Source organism: Orbicella faveolata, unplaced genomic scaffold (genome assembly GCF_042242905.1).
Source record: "Orbicella faveolata isolate gen_17 unplaced genomic scaffold, um_ofav_v1 contig_1, whole genome shotgun sequence".
NCBI lineage: Eukaryota > Metazoa > Cnidaria > Anthozoa > Scleractinia > Merulinidae > Orbicella > Orbicella faveolata.
In genome coordinates, this window is record NW_028301536.1 from 24,087,744 (window position 1) to 24,111,423 (window position 23,680).

At 38.1% G+C, this 23,680-nt stretch overlaps 1 protein-coding gene, 2 long non-coding RNA genes and 1 pseudogene across 4 annotated transcripts; 2 read left to right on the top strand and 2 right to left on the bottom strand.

Moving 5' to 3' along the window:
- The first annotated feature begins 200 nt into the window (after positions 1-200).
- On the top strand, positions 201-23,680 carry LOC110066479 (uncharacterized). 2 transcript variants are annotated; one of them, XR_016202588.1, is made up of 4 exons: positions 201-458; positions 6,811-6,926; positions 11,583-11,711; positions 16,114-23,680. It is a non-coding gene; the product is annotated as an uncharacterized LOC110066479 (long non-coding RNA). The 2 variants fall into 2 exon arrangements; XR_016202592.1 differs by lacking the exon at positions 6,811-6,926 and having other exon boundaries at positions 203-458.
- Positions 4,164-4,872, bottom strand: LOC149118477 (uncharacterized). The gene has a single exon (XM_089274789.1). It carries the CDS (start codon positions 4,870-4,872, stop codon positions 4,357-4,359), a length of 516 nt encoding a protein of 171 aa, XP_089130915.1. The 3' UTR covers positions 4,164-4,356.
- On the bottom strand, positions 7,763-8,088 carry LOC149118478 (uncharacterized). Its single transcript, XR_016202617.1, has 2 exons — positions 7,983-8,088; positions 7,763-7,890 (listed from the first exon to the last, which is right to left on the bottom strand). It is a non-coding gene; the product is annotated as an uncharacterized LOC149118478 (long non-coding RNA).
- On the top strand, positions 13,709-15,038 carry LOC149118479 (uncharacterized; annotated as a pseudogene).

A 23,680-nucleotide genomic window follows, 5' to 3' on the forward strand; every position in this document is an offset into this window, starting at 1 on the left:
TTTTTACGTAAATCTTTATTTAGTCACTGAAAAAAACGTTGAAAATTGCTTTTATGTGGAAAGAAGAATAAAACGTCAGAACACGCGGCGCAGAGAACAACTTGATCTGCTCACCCAGGGCGGAAAAAGGCCGCTACATGTAAGCGCTCTGGCTCATCTGCTAAGTTCCCGCGTAAAACGCGTCTTCCACTCCGTGACGCGAGGGAACTGGAAATGAAAGAGAATCTAAACATGGCGGTGGAGATTTTGTGGGAATTATATACTTAAATATTCTGATGTCAAAGCCACGTTGAAGACACTATTTCTGGTACCACTTGCACTTTGAAACCTATTTACCTTCGTGTGGTTGTATTTGGACGCAAGGAAAATGGCTGCAGCATCTATAAAATTCTGAAATGGAGACCACGTGTAATTTCACATACTGACAACAGCTTAGCTCGTACAACAACATACCGAAGGTAAGATTAAGAACTTAAGCTACTGTTTACGAAATTTCTTTTCCTACTGGATCTTTCTCACGGACTACTGCCTGAGCATTTAAGTGACTGAATTTTTGTTGCGCTTTTGTAAGCATAATGTTTGCTGCGCTGGATTCAAATTCTTCCATCACCGTTCTATGCCGTTGTTTTGACCGAAAAATGTTTGAGTTGGTATTGAGCAAGACGAAATTCTAGCCCCGTGAAAATCTTCTTAGACAATACAAAAGGTGATAAAAGATGCTAAAAGGTGCTAAAAGGTGTTAAAAATCTTGATGTAAACGCCTAATTTACATAAATTTTTATTTTTTCGGTGAAGCTTTGAAATTGACCAATTATTCAGCCTTACGCAGTAGACCTCAGCACAAGGCTCTGGGGAATAAACCCCCCAAACTCTGTAGTTATTCCCCAGAGCCTTGTACTGAGGTCTATTGTTTTTGGCTGAATTCTAATATATCGAAATTGGTCAACTCTTTAAAAGTATTGTATTTAAATCCTTTATGAATAAGCTTATTATAAGCAAGCCTTTTTTTTAACAATTATTCCACAACTGTGCATTGGATATGAGATGGTAGATAGCAAACATGGCAGGTAGCGCTGAGTTGGCTGTAAATATCTCATATCCATCAAGTGCAAGTGGATTATTGTTTTTGTTATACCTCCCAGCTCAAATATGTTTTCTGATTGGAGGAGAACGTGTCACGTGTTGTGGGTCAAAACTCACTAACTCCCTAGGGCAAACAAAACTCTCTAACTCCCTAGGGAAACAACAACTTGAACTTTTGACTCGCACATGATCAGGTCGTGCTCCTTGAAACCATGGCAAATTTTGAGCCAACCAGTGTCAAGCAAACAATTTCTTATTTTGCAGTTTATTTCTATTTTTGAGTTGGGAGGTATAACAAAACACTTAGCGACTACTCCCGTGGGAAACAGTGAGTTTTGTTTCCCGTTGACCTTAATGTTCCCCTCGGCTTCCCCTCCGAGAACATTGAGGGTCTCAGGGAAACAAAACTCACTGTTTCCCCTGGGGCCAGTCATTAAGGGCTTATTGTTTAAACCCCCCCCAAAATATAGCAAACTAGACTAAAATAAAAAAAGAAATCACAGGTATACTTACCATATTTGTAGAGCATGGTATAATGGCTCATAACCCATCATGGCTAAGCCAATGAAAACTCTTGAATTGCATTATCCAATGATCCAACTTTTTTTATTCAACCAGCATGAGGTCTGCATAATTTGGCAAAATATTGGTGGTGTCCTTTTTGTAGGTTTATGGACCAAGCTATAGGCATAAACTTGCAAAAAAAAAAAAAAGAACAAGACTAATATTCTCCACTATGGACTGAACAAGTTAGTTCAGTAAAGTATTTTATTATATGGCTTGTGTTTGTAGCCGATATAATGCACACTTCAATAATTTGGACAATTCTAGGGCATTCTCCCGTAATTTTAAGCATTTGATAGTGTTGTCAGAGAGAAGTTATGGGTCATCATGCAACAGTAGGGCATCCCTCATATGCAGGGATCATCATCTATATTGGCAGTCGTCCAGTCATCTGTGATGACTAAAAATTCGTAGGGAGGACCAAAATAACACAAAACTCGTCCCCTGGACGAGTTAAGTTTGACTCTACCAGGAAATTGAAATTTTCTTATGCATTTTCTTATGCATTCTGACCACTGGTCATCCATTTGGAACTTTTAGAACACAGAAGGAGATTTGCAGTTTTCTTTTGTGACAAAATCATCAGTTTGGTCTGCCATCTTGGATGATATTGTTTTCTCGATGAATGGAACCATTGCAGGTTCAATTTTCATTTTGTCAACCCCTGATACTCTTTACTGCATCTGCATTCACAAAAATACGTGGTGTGATCTTGTCAGCTGTTTGTTCAGGATATGGTGTTAAGTAATAATGTGAGCACTTCGGAAAACAAGCCAAATGTGAGCAGGAATTGCAAAAACATTCCTTTCAACCTTCATGGCTGTCACAAAAGTTGGGTTCATTTGTACCTGGATTGTCTGTGTTTGCCGACAGCCGCCACTGTGGTCATGATATACTGGGAGACTGGTCATGTGAAAATAATAAAAAAGTAAACTTTCCATTTACCTGCTGTTCTGTTGCCATTCTTCCCTACTGGATGGGCAAGTAAAATTTTGCCAGGACATTAAGTAATCTGGCATACTTGCCCAGCTGATGACTTAGAGAAAAAACCAATATGGCTCCCTGAGTATGTATATCGACATCATCAGTCACCTGTATGATCAGAGCTTAAGCTGCATCTTGGAGGGTAGAAGAACATCAGACTGGTTCGAGATGAGAAGCGGTGTGAAGCAGGGTTGTGTCATGTCTGGCTTCATTTTTGTTATCCTAATTGACTGGATCATGAGAAAAGTGCTTGACAAAAGAAAAGGATGCATTGGAATCTCACCACTGTCCTAGAAGACCCGGACTATGTGGATGATATCACACTCTAGCAAGCAGACACAGTGACATGTATCCAGGAGAAGACATCCAGCCTTCACAACATAAGTAAAGCATCAACCTCGGAAAAACCAAGACCATGCCCCTGAACTGCGAAAAAAAACAACCCAATCACTGTTGGTGGCAATGAGTTAGAAGACATTGAAGCATTCACCTACCTCAGCGCAGTGTTTCATAAGCAAGGTGCAAGGAGGCAGACATCAAAGAAAGACTGGCCCTTGCAAGAACTGCTTTTGCCACACTACAACCCCTATGGAAATCATCAAAGTGCAGTTCTATGACTTTAATATACCTGGACTGACCATCACACGTTGGTTTTTTATGCATGGACCACGCGTGTGGAAGTAGTCACGATGCTACAGTGCCTCCTTTTCGTACAGACAAAAATAAATGAAAGAGAACTTGAAGTTTATGCAAATGCTTTCAAATCATGAAAGTCAAGTTTCAAAATGTCTCTCACAACAAAACAAGGTCTTCAAAGGATTAACGATTCAAGTGGTTCAAAACAACTTTAGTCTCTGAATCTTTTAAGACTCTCTTAACTTGTTAACAATAAAACAAAGTCCCCGAAGCAGACAAATTTCCTTACAATTTGCGACGACCATCGCACAGTTTCCTGACGTAACAAAGGACTTGACTTTCAGTTTCTCCTCCCTTTTCTGATGAGCTCTGAAGAGGTTGGTGGGACAATTTTATGCCTCTCTCCAACTTCATCTGACAAGCTGTTTTCTTTTCCATCTGGTTTGGACACACCATCTTGCTTGTTGTGCTTCTTTACCAACGCTGTATTCCATGTGAATTCATCTCCAGCCTTTTCTCTCACTGTTACCTCTTTTCCGGTCTTCTGAACCACTTAAAGGATTTAGACTAAAGTTGGTTAAAAACTTTTCTCTCACTGTTAGCTCTTTTCCAGTCTTCTGAACCACTTAAAGGATTCAGACTAAAGCTGGTTAAAAACTTGTTAGACTTTTCCACTTTCAGTAACACAGTTTTGCCTATCCGTGGGGACTTGGGCATTGCACCCCTCTGAGCATCAGCATAGGCTTTGACCTTCAATTTATTTGACTGATCTTGATCGCAAACATCTTCTGTTGGCACCTCTATGGTCTCTCTTCTTAACTCCGAAAATTTATCCGAAAAGCTGTTTGCTGTTCTTCACCCCACTAAAAGGTGATGCCCTTCGCTTGGAAAGGCCCAGTGTGCAAAAGATTGAGAATTTACGCAGTTTCCTGACCCAGTAGCGTTCGGCAGTCACCCTTGATCACCACAAAGTCAGCTCTACAACCACTGTTGTTACCAGTCAGCGTTACATCTGCAGTTAAAGATCCAAGAGTCAGTAAAGATTCCGTACTACCCTAAGCAAAAAGCTCTCTGGCTGACGTACAATGTTCATGACTCACATTGAATTCCTTTCAGTTTTAACATGTCCCAGGTCTGTTGGCCCATCACATTACAAGTAGCTCCAGAATCAAGAAGGACATCAGATACATGTGCACCTTCGACAATCAAGGTTATCAAACCGCTACTTTGTGACTCATGGCCAGCTAACTGCTCCACAGAAAGTGTGAACTCGGGAAGTCCTATGGTGAACAGGCGTGGCAAGTTCTCCACTGTGATTTTCATCAACCTCAAGGTTTGTTTCTTGTGACCTTCCATGATCACTTCTTCCTCTACTGCCACCTCTGCCACTCCCAGCACTTCTTCCACGAGCAGCAACTTTGCTACCTTTATCCCCTCTGGATCCAGAGTCAGCACTGTTATGCTGACAAATCTGGGGGCAGTTAATTTAACTTTAAATGGCCAATAACACCACATAAGCTCAGTCACATGCCTGACACTTTTTGTCTCCACTGAAATGTCCTTCTTCATCACAACTAAAGCATTTCTTTCCTTTCTAGAATGCATATTTCCATTCGACTTATCACCAACTATTCACTTGGTCATTCAATTGATTATTAACTTGGTCAGCACCATACTGTTTGAAGTGGTGATCAACCGCTTCTTGCAACCTCACAATCCTTATCAAATCATCCAACGTTAGAGCTCCCTCTGTTTCCAGGAACTTTCGATCAAACTTTCTTGAATAACACTTATCATTGACTTGATCATGGACTTAATTGTTCTCATTTTTACCAAACTCATGATTGATTGCCTGTTGACAAATCCTTCCATGGAACTGATCAACAGTTTCTCCACTTTCCTGTACAATTTGTCAAAGCAAATTTCTCTCAAAAGGAAAGATTGCATTCAGAACAAAATAATCATCAAGAATTTTAACTTGCCTCAAAATTAGCTAAAATAAATTTCATGAACATCCATTCCTGTGACACGTAAAAGGAACTCTTTTCTGTGCATCGTCTGAAACTTCTTTCCCCATCATGTACAGATTAAATGCTCTTTCCCACCTTTTCCACTGCTGGCTTAAACTGTGTGGCTCTCCTTTTGGATTATTAAACAGTTCCAAACAACCAACATCTAAAGCCACCAAAGTTCTTTTCAAACTACTTGAACTACCACTGGAACCAGTGCTTGCTTCCTCTGTCTCACCTCCCAGCATCACTAAGAAAAATCCTTTGTCGAAAACCTTGACAAAATCCTCTAAGAAATCAGCCAATGTAAAGTTGCAGTGAATAAAATATTACACCCGTACTTAAATATACTTGAATCAAACATAAAATGTTTTTTTTTTTTACACATTCTGTGTGTGTGGAATTACGTGTAGTTATGACACTCGTGACCTCACTCTTGGTTAATTAATAGATGCGTGCCAGATATTAGCATTTATTTAGTCTTCTCACATCGCTTTTGTAAACAGTTAATTGTCCTCCAAGCATGGAAGTAAAAAAGTTTCTTCACAACAATAACTTTATATTTTGTGCTATGAATGGAAAAAGAAATTTGCCAAAATTAATTCGTGGGCGGTCTACCTTAGAGCCCCGTATTGGAAAATTCAAACTGCTTAGCAAATTAATCAGAATTCTCCTTTTCATCGCAGACCAGTTTAGCCATACAATAAAACTACATATTAACCAGGGGTGAGGTCTCTACAGGAAAATCTCAAACTGAGACCTCGCCATATTGAGTGGGCAATAGTGAGGTCAATACATTAGTGAGTAGCAATGCTTGATCAAAACTGTTTTCTTTTAAGTGCCAAATAAGGCTCAGTGCCGATCACAAAATTTATCCATTGTAATAGTGGCTGAGAAAATGGCAGCAAGCAAGAATTCCACTGAGAGCATGCCTCGTCATTGAACTGCTGAGCCCTGCCAAGGCTAGCTTTGGTTAAATTTTAAGCCATTCTGTGCAATAAGCCTCTTTTTAAACGGTCTTGCAAGGTGTAGAAGGAATAAATGTTTTTTTTGGGTCTATAGGCCATTGGTGGGAGGCACGGTGGCCTCATGGTTATTGGGCTCATCTCCGGATCGAGCGGTCCGGGTTTGAGCCCTGGCCAGGGACATTGTGTTGTGTTCTTGGGCAAGACACTTTACTCTCACAGTGCCTCTCTCCACCCAGGTGTATAAATGGGTACCGGCGAACTTAATACTGGGGGTAACCCTGTGATGGACTAGCATCCCATCCAGGGGGGAGTAGAAATACTCCTAGTCGCTTCATGCTACAGAAACCAGGATAAGCTCCGGCCTGATGGGCCACTTGGCTCGCATGCAGACTTTACCTTTACCTATAGGTCATTGGTAGTTTGATTTGTTTCACTATTTTGACCTGTCAGAAACAAGACCTGTTAATTTCAGGAATTAGAGGAAACATTTATTGTGAAATCATGTATGCATGTTGTTAATTGCTTGACCTCCGATGTTAATGTATGTGGACAATTTGTTTTGTCAGGCCAATGAAAAGCTAGACAGATGTGAAAGAATGGAGGTGAATTTACAATGGACTTACTGTCTACACAGGAACATTTACAACAGAAAGAAAGAAAACTGGTCACCCCTTCTGACAAGGTAAATACACTGTTAATCGTAATTATGCTAGCTTGCTTCGTGTTTGGCCTCGTTCTGTGGACATTACTGGTAGTGAAGGGGGAATGGGCTCAGGGATATTTGTGAGGAGAAACAAAGATAAGAACTTTAAAAACATAAAAAAAAAGATGAAACAGACACTTACTCTAATGCAAAGAGTGATTAATTATGTTCTGAAAAGTAAATAGTTAGAGAGGGTAACAGAGATCTTTTTCAGGATTCTTGGGGTCACATTTGTGCTAGAAAGATAGATCATGTGCGCAGTAATAATTTCTGGCTTTGCAAAAATTGTGGTTGGGTTTGGCCATCAGAAAGTAGAAATTATCTAGTTTTGGTATGGTTACTCAAGTGGTTATAGAGATTCTGTTGCTGTCATTGGTCGAGGATTGCATCACATCTTGCTTGAATGACCTGGCGAGAGGTGATCATATTGCAGGTGCTTCATGCTTCAGGATTTGTTGACATTTCTGATAATGAAATAGATAAGATCAAAGAGAAAGCCACATCCAAAAGTACCAAAGATGTGGCTAATTTCAGAGTAAAACTTTTCCAAGATCTACATGTATATTGTATAAGATAGGAAAATTTTCCTATTTGTCATAGCAAACCATTTTAAATTCCAGTGAAAGTTTTGCCAACTTTGACTTTAGTAGATTATCAGAACTTCTCAAACTCATTAATAATTCATAAGGTCAACTACCAACCACAAGATGTATACCACATCACGCGCATGTGTTTGGATACCCAATGAAAAACAGTATACCACTCTCCAGTGAGAGTGGTATATACCACTAAAATATGCACAATGACAACTTGCACAAAATCAATGAATATTTATTACTCAGAAGTAAGCTTTTACAATGTGTCTCCTTTTGTTTTCAAAGTCACACCCATTCGCGTTACTTCTTTCATTTCTGCATCCAAAACACGCCGAAATGTCACAAACCTAAGAAAGCGAAAGAAAAAAAGTAGTATTAAAAACAATGCACACAAGTAGTTTACGCGAACTAAATTTTATCCCCAAAAAATGTAACTTACCTTCGGTCGGACATGTCCAAAGGGTTCAATGCAGCACTTCCATTTACATCAGAAAGGTGGCGCTTCAGTCCGCAAATAATCGAGTACAACTAACGGGAAGGATAACGTTCCCAGAAGAATTGTTTACTCCTTGAACGAACTTCGACAGCCAGTAGTTGAGACTGCATACAGGCATATCTGTAATGGCCGTTTCCAAAGTTTGCACTCTTTCTTCAAAGTCTTTCGTGGTAAAAAGACCGCCGGGTTCCAAAGTACAGGACTTCACTAATCGATGCGGTTTCCATTCCTCGAAAACCTTACACGACCATTTGGCTTTATACGCTGTTGATTTCGGTACTGCATTATCAACTCATCCTCCACACTTTTCAGCTACCGAAATCTCTCGAACGACTTTCTTGCGATATACATCCTGACTGAACAACAACTTGTAAATGCTGGCAACCCCAGCAACTTTCACATCTCAGAATAAATTAAATCGCACCATAAATGCAAATTAATTACGCCGGTAAAAAATATCATTGATATTGAAATTATCAAGGAAGGAATGTTAGACAGCAAACAATTCTAATTGGAAGTCTTTGTTTATTATTTCTTTGAGAGTGATCATGAGAAGTTATTTCCAAAACTCGTGCTTCGTGTTTCATCGGGATATCCAAACACCTCGAAACAATAAAAGCACGAGGCCTACGGCCTCATGCTTTCATTTGTTTCTCGGTGTTTGGATACCCCGATGAAACACTCATTCTCGTTTTGGAAATAGTACAAACAAAACTCTATTACCGGTACACAGAATAGTATTTAATATGCAATTATTTCTGACAGCACTTGCAAACATGGAAGGAAACAAAAATGAACAAATTAAGTGCAGAACTTGATGCTCTGTGCCAATAAAAGCCCAGATACAGAAGAATTTTTTCAGATTTAAACAAGAGTTAGTACAGTCTGGAACCACTCAGGAGGACTTAAGGGGTCAGAAGATCAGTTAGATAATAAAATCTTTCCTCTGGCTATTACAAGAAGATGACTGTCCAGTTGAAGTCCTTATAGATCCACTTGAGGCATCTAAATCCAAATTCAAAGGCATTATTCCAGAGGCCTGAAGACCACAGCTCTTCCAAGTTCAACTGCAAAACAAGCAATAGATCTCTGATATGAAGAACATAAACTCAGCTGGAGAATATGTTGGGAAAGATGACAGAAAAAGCCAGCAGACCAGCCATTCATTGTGAGCCAAGTGTTTTTGCCAGACTGCACCATTGCGGGAATCCCGTATTGCAATCAGAGATGGCCCCCAGAAAAATGAAAAAACGCCCTTTCCTTTTACAAGGCTGCAGGCTTAATGCAGGCGTAGCATTTTAAAAGCCACCCCAGGGCTCAAAATTGCGACCAATATGGTCACCAGTGCAACTAACATTTCATCTTTGGCGACCAAAAATTCTGATTTAATTACCATAATGGTGACTACATTTCTCTGTGTTGACGATCAATAACAGTTATCTTCTCAGACATTATGTCCTTCCAGAAAATCATATTGAAAGATCTTTGCTTCTAAAACATTCAACATAAGAAAAGAAGTCAATCCATCCTTTTGCTTTGCTGTATTGATTCTCTCACATCAGAAAACTTCCAACCGGCAGACCACCCTATGATGCATTGCAAACCCTTGATCATCGACAACATCATGTGTGCCTATGGATTGTTCTCTTGTAATGAACGGATCCTTCATATCTGTAGGGCATAGTCATTAGTGTAACTTTTCCAAGTCTTCTTGATCTGGGGGGGGGGGGGGGGGGGTACTTCCAGAAACGTTGGGTAGGGGTGTGAGACCCACTTCCCAAAACTCTTACCCTATTTATGACCCAAATCTGTGGGTTTTTTTTTTTTTTTGCAACCCTGTTTATTACCTGACCAAAAATTTGATAGCCTATTTATGACCGTTGCCGCTGATGCAGTTGGCCTGAACATAAGCTATGAGGGGCTTTTGTTGACAGTGTTATTGATAATGATGAAAGAGTAGCTTCTTCTAAGAAACATACTCAATTCAAGACCAGAGTGCAAAAACCATACCCTCTTTATAACCAAAATGGCCAAAATCGATACCCTATATATGACCAAAACAGCTGAAAAACCCTGCCCTTTGGGGCCGCACATACATGTACCTATATAGTTCATATAAGGAAGTACCTTCCCTCACCCTCCGGTTCTTGTTGTGAAAATAGAATTGAACCTGAACAGCCAGGCATGAATGCCACATTCTGATTCAAAAGAAAATTTTATTGAGTAGAAACACTTCAAAAAGCGTTTATTATTAAATTTTATCATAGCTCCTAATAAACTGCTTTAGTTTCCTTGGTACCCTGATGCATTTTTTTGTTCTGTAGCTTACAATTTATTGGCCCCTTTCCTAAAAAATTGCCCCCTAAGAAGAGGTCTTCAGGGGCCAATTTTTTAGGAAAGGGGCCAATTGGCCCTCAAGTAAAATTTTCTGGCTGAAACACTGTGAGCCAGAACACCTAACAAATCTCGTATAGATCATTTTCATGTGACGTCATCATTTTCTAAAATTGAAAACTAAAGAGCCACCAAAGTTTTTACCCCCATCAAGCATAAGATGTGGTAAATTTATATGTTACAGCTCAATAGTTTGCTTCATTTGAAAACCAGCGTATTTTGAATTTCAGAGTTATGGTGGAGCATGATACAAAGCTACAATCACGTTTGTCGAAAAATGTATACCTATCTCATGATTTTTAGCTTTTTTAGAAGCTAGATCATTAGGAACAGTGCTTATGTAAGTGTTTGTTTGTTCAGTACAGATAATAAGTCACCTAGATAGCCAAAGTAAGTTCCAGATGTTTACACCATTTTCCAGCTGCCATATTGGGGCACCACTGAGGTGTACCAACATGGCATTTCCATACTAGGCTCTGTAAATTTCTGCGAAAGATTTTGACAAATATCTGCAGTCTGGGAAAACGCACAAACCTAAAACCTGGAGAAGTGTCTTCTCTATCTATTTCCTATAAGATCACAATTTCTTGACTTTATCCACTGAATGGTTTTCAATTTATTTTTTCATTGGGTGACAGTGAAAATGATCTATAGTCAAGGCCATCACAGAGCTCAAGAGCATTTACATTCAAATGTAAACGTTCAACGTTCATTTACATTCAAATGAAAGTAAATCTAAACAGGGGTGTTACCTTTCTCAACTAATCTGTTCATACATTGGGTTACTGCTGGACATGTTTAGTCTGTTTTTTTTCCTTGACAAAATAATGACAGCAATCAGAACAAAGTGTTTTCATTCCTGTCTGCTTTAAGCATGTACAGTAAAATGTAGGGACCATGTGATCCATGCCAGACTGCACTTTGCCGTTCATTGATGCATCAAACAAACACTTTTTTTTTTCAGTTGCTTCTTTCTTTGTCTCTGGTAATCACCTGCATAGTTATACTAAAACATTTATTAATGCCCCGAGCTCAGCAAATATTGGTGAATTGTTGTTGTTGATTCCTTTTTCTGATAGTAATCATTGGTCTGAGTTGCTGAGAATTTCACCACTAATATGAATCTTTCCTGAATGTCTCAATACTTAGCCAGACAGTGGACAAGCCTGAATAGGCAGTGAGCAAGACTGAACAGACAGTGAACAAGTTCTTGACAGATGGTGTGTAAATGAGGATAAACAGAGGAAAAGCCAAAACATTCAGACTGTGACCAACCAGGTAAATACACTTACTGGGTACCCTGTCTGCAGGACAATTCCTGATCAAATTTTGGTTGAAGCATTCTGAGTCTGGGAGAATCTCCTCATGGCTCACATTGTTTTGGAGCACCTCAATACTGACCTTGTAAATATAATATTATGTCAGAGTTATACTATGCACAGTGCCAATGGTCAATTCCCTCTATAAGATATGCCTGCAGAGAATCATGGTAGTTGTATTCATCATCTTGGACTGGATATTTGCTTTGATGGCTGCACCTACCATGACGTCCTTAAGGCACATCTCACAGAGGCCTGGAATTAGTCATAAGTATAAATGCCGTTCACTCATTTCAGGGCATATGACAGGATGCTGTGGTGCAGATCCACATAATTCACAAACATCCTCATTCCCCACATAATCAGAGTTTTTTCCGCATAAAACAGAAAAAATGTTTCATGTTAGCAATAAAGTAGCTGCTTACCATCCCCAGAAGTAAAAATTCCTAAGACATTGATCATTTTGAAGTAGTTTTTCTCCTGAAATGGGGAAATAAAAAAAACCCATTGCATTTGTGGTGAATTTTTAACCTCCAGGCTTTCCAACCTACTTTAGGTGAAGAGCCTGGAAACTAGTTTTTCATCTTCCGATATAATGCCTGGTTACTAAGTTACAGATGTTCCAAGAAACCAACAATGAATTCTTCATGTAAAATGTTATGGAAAACCTGTGTTAAATGAAGAAGTACCTGTCAACAAATACTAGAGACAGATCAAGCATATGTCAAATTTGGCAGGCACGATGTTTAATAAGTAAGTTCACTTACTTACTTAGTTTATGGCCATGCACACGGTGTTGGTGTACAGTCGCTAATCATTGACAAATGTCCGACTTTTACTCAAATATTTTTTTGTTATGGACTGAATGTGAACGAAAACAATCATAGTCATAGATTCTCGGTTATATCAGCTTGTGGTGTTGCTGTTTGAATCTCCTCTCTTTTGCTGGGTTAGCGAGTAACAAGGAGAAATATTTACACGACTCACTGAAATTCTCATAGGCGACATTACATTTTTAATCCCAAACGGTGCAGAGTTTGCAGCGTTCACAGCGTTTGCAGCGTTAACAATGTGTCTGACGTTCGTTTGGTTTCCCGGTGTTAGATTGTGTCAAACCTTCCGTTTCTATCATTTCTATCGTTCATTTTCCTTCTGTCGTTCGTTTCGTTTCGAACATTTAATTGCTCACCTCAAATTTATTTATTCAAAGACCAACGTGATTGGTTGACATCACAAGGGATTTCCAAGGACCCTTCATGCTAAAAACTGGCTTGGTAAACAAAAAGATCACCTGTTTGTTGCAACCAATTTTGTAGGATCATTTCCAAGTGTTTTGAAATGTTGAAAAAACTTCTAACGCGTTGTTTCGTGCAGACAAGAAAATGCACATAAAAATGGAAAGATCTTATCTTCCACTGAAGTTAAGATCAATTGCTCTATTACCTATAATAATGTCACAAAAATTAAGATATATCAACTGTTAAAGCTGTTAAATAAAAAAAAATGGATAAAGCAGTGGAAAACCTTTCTGCTTCATTCAACCTGGAATTTTACTACCCGTGGGAACTAACGATTCTGATTGGCTGGCCAGCCTGTAATATTGCATTTTCTCAAAAGTCAACAAAAAGAGTCAACACAGTTGTTTCATCTGGGATCTGTAGGTTTTATACGAAGGCACAGGAAGTTTCATTTGTAGTTTAAAAGAAAGTTGTCATGTTAAACATGCCTTAATGTAACAGAAATGGACATGACGTGAGTAATTTAATGCTGCCACTGAAAGCCACGAAACTTTCAGCTGATCCCAAGTTCACTGAGTTCAAACCTCTCATAGCACTGGCTCATCACGCAATAAATTTAGGAAGAGCAGTGGGGTTCTGGTCCAGTTTAGGAACAAAAATGAAACTCCAACAGTCTTCCAAGTACTGTTTACAAGCATTGTAAATGGCGCAGTTATTTTTGTCTTGGAGGAGGTGGGGGGAGGGTGAGATGTTTTTGTGTAGGTATTTGTGAAGGGTCATGCATTAATCCATTCTGGGAAGTGGGAGGGCCACGACTTTTTTCGCAAAAAGTTTCTAAAACTTTTGTAAAGTTTATCATCAGTCATTGGTCTCTTTTGATCAGTCTATTGTTAGTCAAATCGGTCAGTTTTAGGTCCATCTATTGTTAGTCAAATTAAGTCGGTTTGTTAGAAGTCTGTTTGTCAGTTTTGTTTTCGTTGTGAATAAGTCGTTACCGACAGAAGCCATCATGGACTTACTGAACCTTTGCCTTACATCAACTTACTTTCAGTATAACGGTAAACACTTCAAACAGTTGCATGGAACAGTCATGGGGTCGCATGTTTCTGTTGTTGTTGTAGAAATTGTGATGCAACATGTGGGGGAACATGCCCTTGCAACTTGCCGACAAATGATGCCTATAAAGACGAAATTTACGTTTTTCACGACCACCTTAACCAACAGAACACCGAAATTCAGTTTACTAAAGAAATGGAAGAAAATGGAAAACATCATTTTCTAGACTGTTTGGTAAGCCGCAACAACAACAAACTGCGTATGACAGTGTACAGAAAACTAATTGATACCAACAGATTACTTAACAAATCATTCTACAAGCCAACTTCACACAAAGCCACGGCTGCAGACTCTGACAAGACAAGCGCAACTAGTTTGTGACACACTGGACAGCTTATGTGACAAAAAGAGATACCTTGAACATGTTTTTCACAAGAACAACTACAATGCTGAATTTATTAGGAGAAAAATTTACCGACCTACTGAAGCTTATGCAATAAACAGGAACCAGACACCTGTTACCACAGTGACTATACCTAACATTAAGGGCACTTCTGAGACCATCTCATGAATCCTACTGCCCTACAACATTCATGTAGCCCACAAACCTACAACTACGTTACGGCACTTACTGACTAACATTAAAGACAGGGATGAACCCAACAACAGATAAGGAGCAGTTTACAAGATCAAATGCTTCAACTGCCAAGCTTCCTACATTGGTGAGACTGGCAGAAACCTTAACAGGACACTGACTGAACGCAAACAAGCCATAAGAAATGGTGATGCCAACAATCACATTGCTGTTTATCATCAACTGACAAACCACAGCATTGAATGGGACTCTGCTCAGTGCTTAACCTACTGTACAAACTATTTTCAATGACTGACTCTGGAAAGCTGGTACACTAACTTAGAACATATGCCTCTCAGCCAATGTCAAGAACTACTGGCGCCTTACAAACAATTTATCGACGACAAAAACAAAACCGACAAACAGACTTCTAACAGACTAATTCTAACCTTAAACAGACCAATTTGACTAACAATAGATGGATCAAAACCGACCAATGGCTGATGGCAAACTTTACACAAGTCTTTCAGTCAATACTAACATGGCTAAACTGACCAATCACTTTCAACAGACTAGACTTATAACATCATCGACTGACAAACACTATTCACTTGACACTGAAGATGACTTCCGCTCAGGTTGTCAAAGCGTGAGTCACCAACAACAGTTCTTTTCAGAACTACCCTCACCCAGATGGTCACACTATATGAAATACCATAAACTGTTTGTAATTAATGACACACTGCCGCATTAGTCTGCTGTACTATAGCAGTATCTCATTGCGCTGGTCAAATTTTTAATTTAAATTTGAAGAAACGTTGCTCTTAATACGCTCCTGTTGAAAATGATATTAATTTGAATCAAAGTGCTACATTACGTTCCTGTTACTTAAACAGAGTTGCCAAACCTATCTCAAGTAAGCCAAAGCTATGTTCTATTGACAGTATCAGTGAACATAATTATTATGGTTCCCAATATAGCAGCACTATGGAGGGGGGGGGGGGGGGATGAAGAATTTCCCACTCAATTTTAATTTCTTCCTGTAATATATCAGATGAATGCAATAGAACATCTGATTCTTATAAATGATGATGATGATGATGTAATTTACTGACAGAGGGTCCACAACTTAACTCAATTTTCTCACAAAAAGCAATTTGAGAGCAAAAAATGAAAACGTCGAAAAGAAAAATAGATATATCTGATACATCCCATTCAACTTATACAAATATTATTGCCAAAATATACCAGTTTCTGGAAGCACCATTTAGGCCCATTTAAAGTTGCTAGAAATTTTGGCTATTTTAGACCACTTGAGAGGCCAAAACATAACATGGTGATATCTCGAAAAATAGTGGACACCTGCCTTGGCAAAGATCCAAGTAAAATTGTTTTAATGGAACAGTCGGCTGACAGCTGGCCGACAGATGGCTGACAATATCTTTTAGGAGCTGGTCTTCACTTTTATCAATCATATTGTTGTTTCATTAAAGGATGTTGGACTAGACAAGGAACATCACCAGAGAGTGTGGATTTGGCAAGAGCAGGAAAAGGACAACAGGCCAGACATTAAGGATTGTGCCCAAAGATTGAAGCAGGACCAAATGACAAGATGGTTTCTGGTAAATTTATTGTGAGGCAGTTATTGAAAGTCAGAGATTTACATCTTTAAGAAATAATATTAATAATAATTATGTTATTTGTAATTAGGGGTACAACATGTGGCATGAACTGTTTGCAAGGCTAACATTTTGTTTCTTTCTGATTTTCTGGTGATTAGAAATGTTTTCAGAATACCCAAACTGATTGATTTTAGCTAAAGCCAAATAATCTTTCCTCCAAATTATATGTAAATATGAAAATGTGATCTACATACATATAATCTCAACCTGGAAATGTTGACTTTATAAATGTTCATGTTACTTTGGATGTTTAATTTAAGATATTTTTAGTTATAGATTGTACATTTTCCCCTAAAAAATTACTGAGGCTTTACATTGCAAACTAAGCTAAAAATCTCAAAGCACAAAATAAACTCTTGCAAAATATTCATGCTACACATACGCACTGATTAGTAAGCTCACCAATTACTTAAAAAAGTAACTAACAGGAGAATATTGTTTTACTTAGACTTAGATATACCAAATTTGATTTATAAATGGTTTTGTAGCCATTTAACTTTTTAATTATTGGCCCAGCCCGGGAGGTCATTGAACATGGGGTACAGCTGGCCCGGGGTTTTCCTCCTAGGGGCAAGTGGACATACGGGGAGGTTTTTCACCCAGCTGTTGTTCCACAACCCCTGTTCAGTATAGTTACTTATTTCAATAGCTTGATACACTTTTGCTAGATTCTTCAATGTGGTTTACATTGGTTTGGAGAGAATGTAAAAAAAATACAAACTGTAAAGTATACAGTCACTAACATTTTAGAACAAACACTTCTGAACTGATACCAACAACTGCATTTCTTTCACTCATCAAATGGCTTGTTTATGACGTCAACTAAACCAACCAGCAGACGATAACTTCAACAGAACAAACACAAACTTGTCTGACTAACAATACTTGTGCATTTATGTAGATGATTTAAACGGACAACACCGTGCAGCAAGAACTACTTGCATCTTACAAATGACTTATTCATGACCTCAACAAGCCAACAAAATAAAATGTTAACTTCAAACAGAACAATCACACATTGGACTAAAAATCACTGCAACCAACAATAACTGGCCAATCACAGTTAACTTACTTTGTACTCTGACTGTCAATAACCACACTGGAAGCTGACCATTCAGCTTCAAGGACCAGACTTATCACCCTCAACTGACCAACAACTTTTTACCTAACTCTGGAGACTGGCTCTATGCTTCACAGAAACTTGACAAAAGACAAAAGGAAAGCACTTAACAATGACCGACAACAGAACACATTCTACTGCCATTAGGGAAGTGACTGACTACCACAACAAAATGGACACATTTGGTAATGGCAAACATACTTACAAATACCTGACCTGACACCTGTACTTCAACATAAACTTAACAGTCAACAAACTAACAAAAAGACCGCCATTGACATTCAAGTCTACTACTATGTCAATAAGGATCACGACAGCCAAACCTTAAGACACCACCGAAACTGTGCAAATCACATACCAATGCAACCCACCACCTCATTATGTTAATACTGTTGTTTGGTGTGTGTGCCACCAGTGTTCAAACAAGTGCCTTTTCGGAGAAAAAAATTGTCTGTATAGCTGGTTTGGAACTGAATATGGAATTAGCTGTATGTGATTAATTGGTTCATTGGTTGGATTTCTTTGTTACTGTATGTCATTCTCACTACAGTCTGCATCATGAAGTGTATATTTTGTTGTTTGTCTTATGTTGTTCTCACTAAGGTCTATGCAGATGGCAATGTTTTGCCAGTTTACTGTTAGCTTTCATTGTCTTAAGCTTGCGAAAAAGGCTGGTAGAGAAACGCAACAAAATTTTACGAATATTAGAGTTAAGTGTACTGTTCACCCTGTTGTTCGCAAATCTGTTTCATGCTGAATCTTCTAAGCTTGCAATTTTACACTTCCAAATTATTGTGCTGAAACAATATTAGTCATTTTACATAGTTTGTTTTCCCTTCCAAATTCCCAAATTTCTTTGAAGATCAAAGTATTAAATATTATCAAGTCCAAAGAGTTTACCTTTTAAAAAGTAAGCCAAACGCCGTACATTCTGCCAAGATTTTGCTGCTTATAAATCAGTCAGATTACTTAGATGGGGGTGAAAATTGGCATGGAATTATAGAGAGCCAACTGAAGGCAAATACTCTATTGCAAAAGTGCTTTACATTGTACTTTTGTTCAAACAAAAGTATGGATAATTGCCCTAGATTTTGACTTCTTTCTTTGGCAGTTAAATTTCAGTTGTTATTAGCCACTTTGAACAGAACACACGTGTGTAACGTTTTTGCAAAACAGTTTTCCAAGGACTCCAAGGCTCCTTAAAGACCAAATGAAGTAAGAAAAAAATATAAATTCTTTATTTGTCAGCCTAGGTCATTCAGTATAGGGAAAAACTGTACAAGATGTCTTGAGTCAGCCCAAGCCCTTGGGCCTCAGGTTGTTATCATCACAGCCTCTGGCACAGTTTTTCCCATACAGACCTGGCCAGCAAATAATGCATCTCTTTCCACGCCATTTTTTCTGTTAAATGTATATTACTGGGAGAGCTGCATGCAGTAGCAAAAATTCTGACCCCAATCAATGAACCATTTAATCAAGAAATTACAATATCTTTTTTGTTTTCAATTATTTGGATGATTTGATTCCATTGTCAAATCGTACTCTTGCACTTGTTTGTTCAATATAATTAGGATTGAAGGTCCCACAACAAGAGTCTTGAGCAGAGCTAGCCTGCGAGCAGGCTCACCTTTAAGTCACACGCGCGAGCGGTGAAGAGCAAAGAGATCCGACAGGAAGGAGTCTGGTGAAGAGGCGCCCAGAGGTGCGCTTTCTTGTCTCACGGCTTTGCTGCTCGATTTTGCTTGCGCTCAACCATGAGCCTGCTTGCAGGCTAGAGCAGAGTGTTTCTTATGCATGCAGTATTGCTGCCCCAGGACAAGGTCGTTGATTAATTTTCAGAATTTCGTTAATAATTAGAAAATCCAAAATTGGCAATTCTGAGATAGGACAGCCTCAAGACAGTTGGCATGTATGTGCACAGGACACCCAATTTGTTACTCCTCGCTATTTTTACTCTGGGATGATGGTTTGATACAGGCTAAGAATAAGGGAAGCAGTTATATTTCATTATAAATTGCGTGTTCACAAGATAGGCAGTGAGGTACTTTTTTTTCATTCTCAATTTATGCACAGTTTGGATTAAAGTTATTTCACTTCTAAAAAATGGCCTAGGTAAGCTGAAGTCATTTTGCATTCCATGTTCAGTTGTCATGACAACAGTTTGAGGTGAAAAATGACATCCGTTTACTATCAGGCTACTTCAAAGTGCAGCATCTCATTTTAGCGAGTTATCGTCCTTTTTTAAAAAAAAAACTATTAATGCTTCCTTTGTTTACATTAAGTAAAAGTGGATCTGCAAGCTCATTAGCACAACTCTATAGAAGTTTAAAGAGCTTATTTTTAACACCACAGAACTTAGTTGCAGCTATTAGCAAGGTACTATTACTCTTATCATTGCCACTCAATTTCTTGACTGCATTTATTGCTTTGAAGACTTATCAGAATTTTCATCAATACACGTCGTTTAGTCTTAACCACAAAAAATGTACTACTTCCTTGTGAAAAAGTTTTAGAGTGGCAATGATATGAAAAAGAGAAAAAAGAAAACAAGATAGAGAAGAGCTATTTGAAAATTACCAAAATTTCATTTTAGCTACTTACAACCTTTGATGGAATTAGGCTATTCTTGGTTTCCAAAGTCTTGGTTTCATTTCATGGTCAAAATCTCAAGTTTTATTTTAATTTTCCTGGCCTATAATGGTAATAATGCAATATTCAGGTTAAAGGAAGGTAGATCAACAGTCTGCGTTTTTGTTTTATCACTAGTCTTTTTTTTGTTGTTGTTGTTGTTCTTGTTTTAATCTAATACAAAATCTGGACTCTTCTCGGTGCTTAAGATCTACCTAATGCAGACTGTTGATGAACATCAATTTGTTTATTTGCTTTGTGTGAATTTCTTGGTTCTTTCTTGGTGTTGGAAGTCCTTATATTTCTTAGGCTCTCCAAGACTTCCTTTAATCGTCTTCAATACTGTTTGGTTTTTTAATGACTGTTTTGGTTTTTTTTCCTAAAAAAAAAGCTTGTAGGATTTTTTAGCTCAGTACCCTGAGCACAGCCTGCCGACAGGCTAGATCAAGTTTTAAACCTTGTTTTGTTTTGTTTGTTTTTTTTACTTTTATCACCAAGAAACAGCCACTTTTTCTTTTAGTACTTTATTTATAATTTGCCAGTGAGCTTGCATATATCTACTTATTAGTTGTTAGGTTATCATTTAATTCCAGGACAGAAGGTGGCACACACACCAAGACACATCTAGCCAATCAACGTTCCTGCTGGGTTGTGGAAGCTCTGCCTCTGAGAAGGTGTGTGTTTCTGATGTCCTCTGATATATTCCAACTGAGAAATCCTGGGAAATTTTATCTGATCCTGTAATTCAAGCTGGGGATAGTTGGACACTTGGAAGTGTTGGCCATTTGCTCTCAAGTGGGTAGGACAGTGTGAAGGAAGGTGAGAGTTTGCTTTTCATGTCTTTAGGGTCTCACTTAATTTGTCACAATACCACACCATCAATTGGGCATTTTTGGACCAGCAAGATGCTTTTTTGCAGTCAGTGTATCAGGAAATGTTCCGCAACCAAGGATGTAAAACAGGAGTGCTGAATAGTGGGGCTCAAGGAAGGTACATCTCTTGAGAAAGCATGGACAGAGGAGGGTGCTGAATTTTATCGGTCTGACCTGATTGGATTTTCACAAATGACATCAAATTGAGCTAATGGTCACTAGGAGTCTCTCTGAGTGGGTTGCTACTGGGTTAGGTTTTCTTTCTTTTCTTAGTTAAAATTAAAACTTTAAAAAATTAAATGCTGAAATCATAAATCCTATAGGCCTAATTATAAACAAATCAAATCTTTTTGACAGAAAAAAAAACACATTTTCTCATTAAGTTTTCTCTTCATTTTGAAATTTTCTTGTTTATTAAAACATTTCACGGAACTTAAAAATTATTTTGAAGCTGTATATTCACTTTGACTTTCACTTAACGTAATATATAACTTACTCATTTTTAATTCTTCAAGAATAATATTCATTTGTTCGCCACTCTATATCTTTTAGGGATACAGCTTTGGGTACTAAGGTTTCTGGAATTGTGTTAGTAACCAGACATGAGCTGTGATTGGTCAATGGTTGTCTTGGTGATCATCAACGAATCATAGCTCACGTTGGTTACCAAGACAGTCCCAGAAACCTTAGTTCTCGAAGCTGGAGTCCAGTCTCCCTAAAGCTTCTAGAATATTGAATAAATTGTTCTTTTTTTTTTGGCAATCAACTAGTTTTAAGAAACGGATATATCGATAATAGTTGTTTGAGGAACAACCCTTCATTGGTAGCCTAGTTGACTGTCAAATACAACGGTACCATCTCATGTAACGGTTAATCAAGCTATTGTTGAAGGGTGATTCTGAAACATCTGGCATTGATTATTATTTTAAGCACTTTGATTTACTTTCTTCAACATTGTTGCCTTTGAATTTTAGACGAAAATTATAACTTATTTAAGCCTAAATTAAACTTATATAGCGTTCCTTAATACTTAAATTTACTCTTTCAGTAACAATTAAAATTCGCAATCATGAATTTCCTTTTTAGCCAGATTACATTTTTTCCATGGGTTTCTTTCCTCTTGAATAAAATTCACTAAAATCACTTAAATTCAGACCACTTTTTGGCAGTTTTTTGGATAGTCACGCATTTTTCAGCAGAGAAGGTGCGTGACAACGCAAGTCACGGCTGCGTAGGACGCTACATTTTCTTAAAATGGGAATTTTGTAAATATAAATATTATAAGTATTATAAACTAAAATAACGTATTGTTAGCTTCCTTTCGCACTACAATAAAATAATAGTCAGCTGGATTTTTTTACCCTGTTAAATCGAAATTTCAGCTAATTAAAAATACATCCACAGCAAAATTAATCAAAAAAATTCTATTTTTCAGCCTTTAAAAATATATTGCGCGCATAACTTTAGACTTTTACTGACTGCCAAATGCTCTCAGCAGCAATAGACCCTTTTCGCTTGGGCGGTTTGTTTTCCCATTACAGACCACGTGATATTCTCTAGAGAGTTGTTCTTTTATCCGTCTAAAAATTATTTATTCATATACACACGACTATTTGAAAATGTGAAAGGAAGAATTCTCAAGAGTATCATCACATGGTCTGAAATGGGGCCACAAAACGCCCAGTCGAAAAAGGTCTATTCGGCATACTCTTAAACTTGTTTTATTTATTTTGTAACAAGACCCGTTCAGCTTTGTATGTTAATTGCCGGTTTCAGATCACGGATGTTCTCTGGAGAATTGCCCTTTTGTCTTTCTGAAATTTATTTATTCATTCGCACGGGAATGATCTGCATTTGACAAAAACAACTCTCTAGGGTCACATCACATGATCTGCAATTGGACAACAAACAAACAAACTGAATAAAATAAGTTAAATAAAACCCTCGCACTATATTTATTTATTAAACATACAGCATTACAACTTTTTCCCCTTTATCATAAATTGCGGTCGTTTTCTTTCATCCAAATTTAAAGAGAGAAACCCGACATCAGTAGCTTCACAGGTGAGAGACTTTTAGTGACTTGTGCTCTTTGGTGAAGTTTGTGGAATGACGGTCGGGAGGTGGTTTGGTCGGGAGGTCAGACTGGTGGATTCTGTGTTCAATTCTTTCCTTGATTTCAACGGTGATGCACTGAAATTGAGCGCCATACTTTAGCGCTTCGGTTTTTCTTGTCCAGGATGCGGAAATTTCCAATTTGAAATAGGTTTTCATCCAAAATATTCTGGGAGGGCAAGCTTATTTAATATTTTGGCATTCGAGCAAATCATTTTTTCGATGCATTGACTTGCGAATTAGCATCTTGAATCAATTTTCGAATTTGGCATATTAATTCCAAAATTACTCGAGCGTGGCATTGTGACAAATTAAGACTGAGACCCCGGAGCCATGGGGAGCAAACTCTCACTTTGCTTTACTCTGTCCACTCCACTTGGGAGCAAACGGTCAACTCTTTCAAGTGTTCAACTGTGCCCGGCTTGGATGAAGGAATCAGATAAAACAGCCAGGATTTTAAAGTTGGAATATTAAATGAGGACTAACGAAACAACACCAACTAACGGAGGCAGAGTGGAAGCAACCCAAAGAGCAGGGACAAGATTGGCTAGATTATTTTTTATTATTATTATTTCTGTTATTTTTTAATAAAAGTAATGGACAACAGAAACAATTTTTATTTCAATAAAATATTGTTATCGTC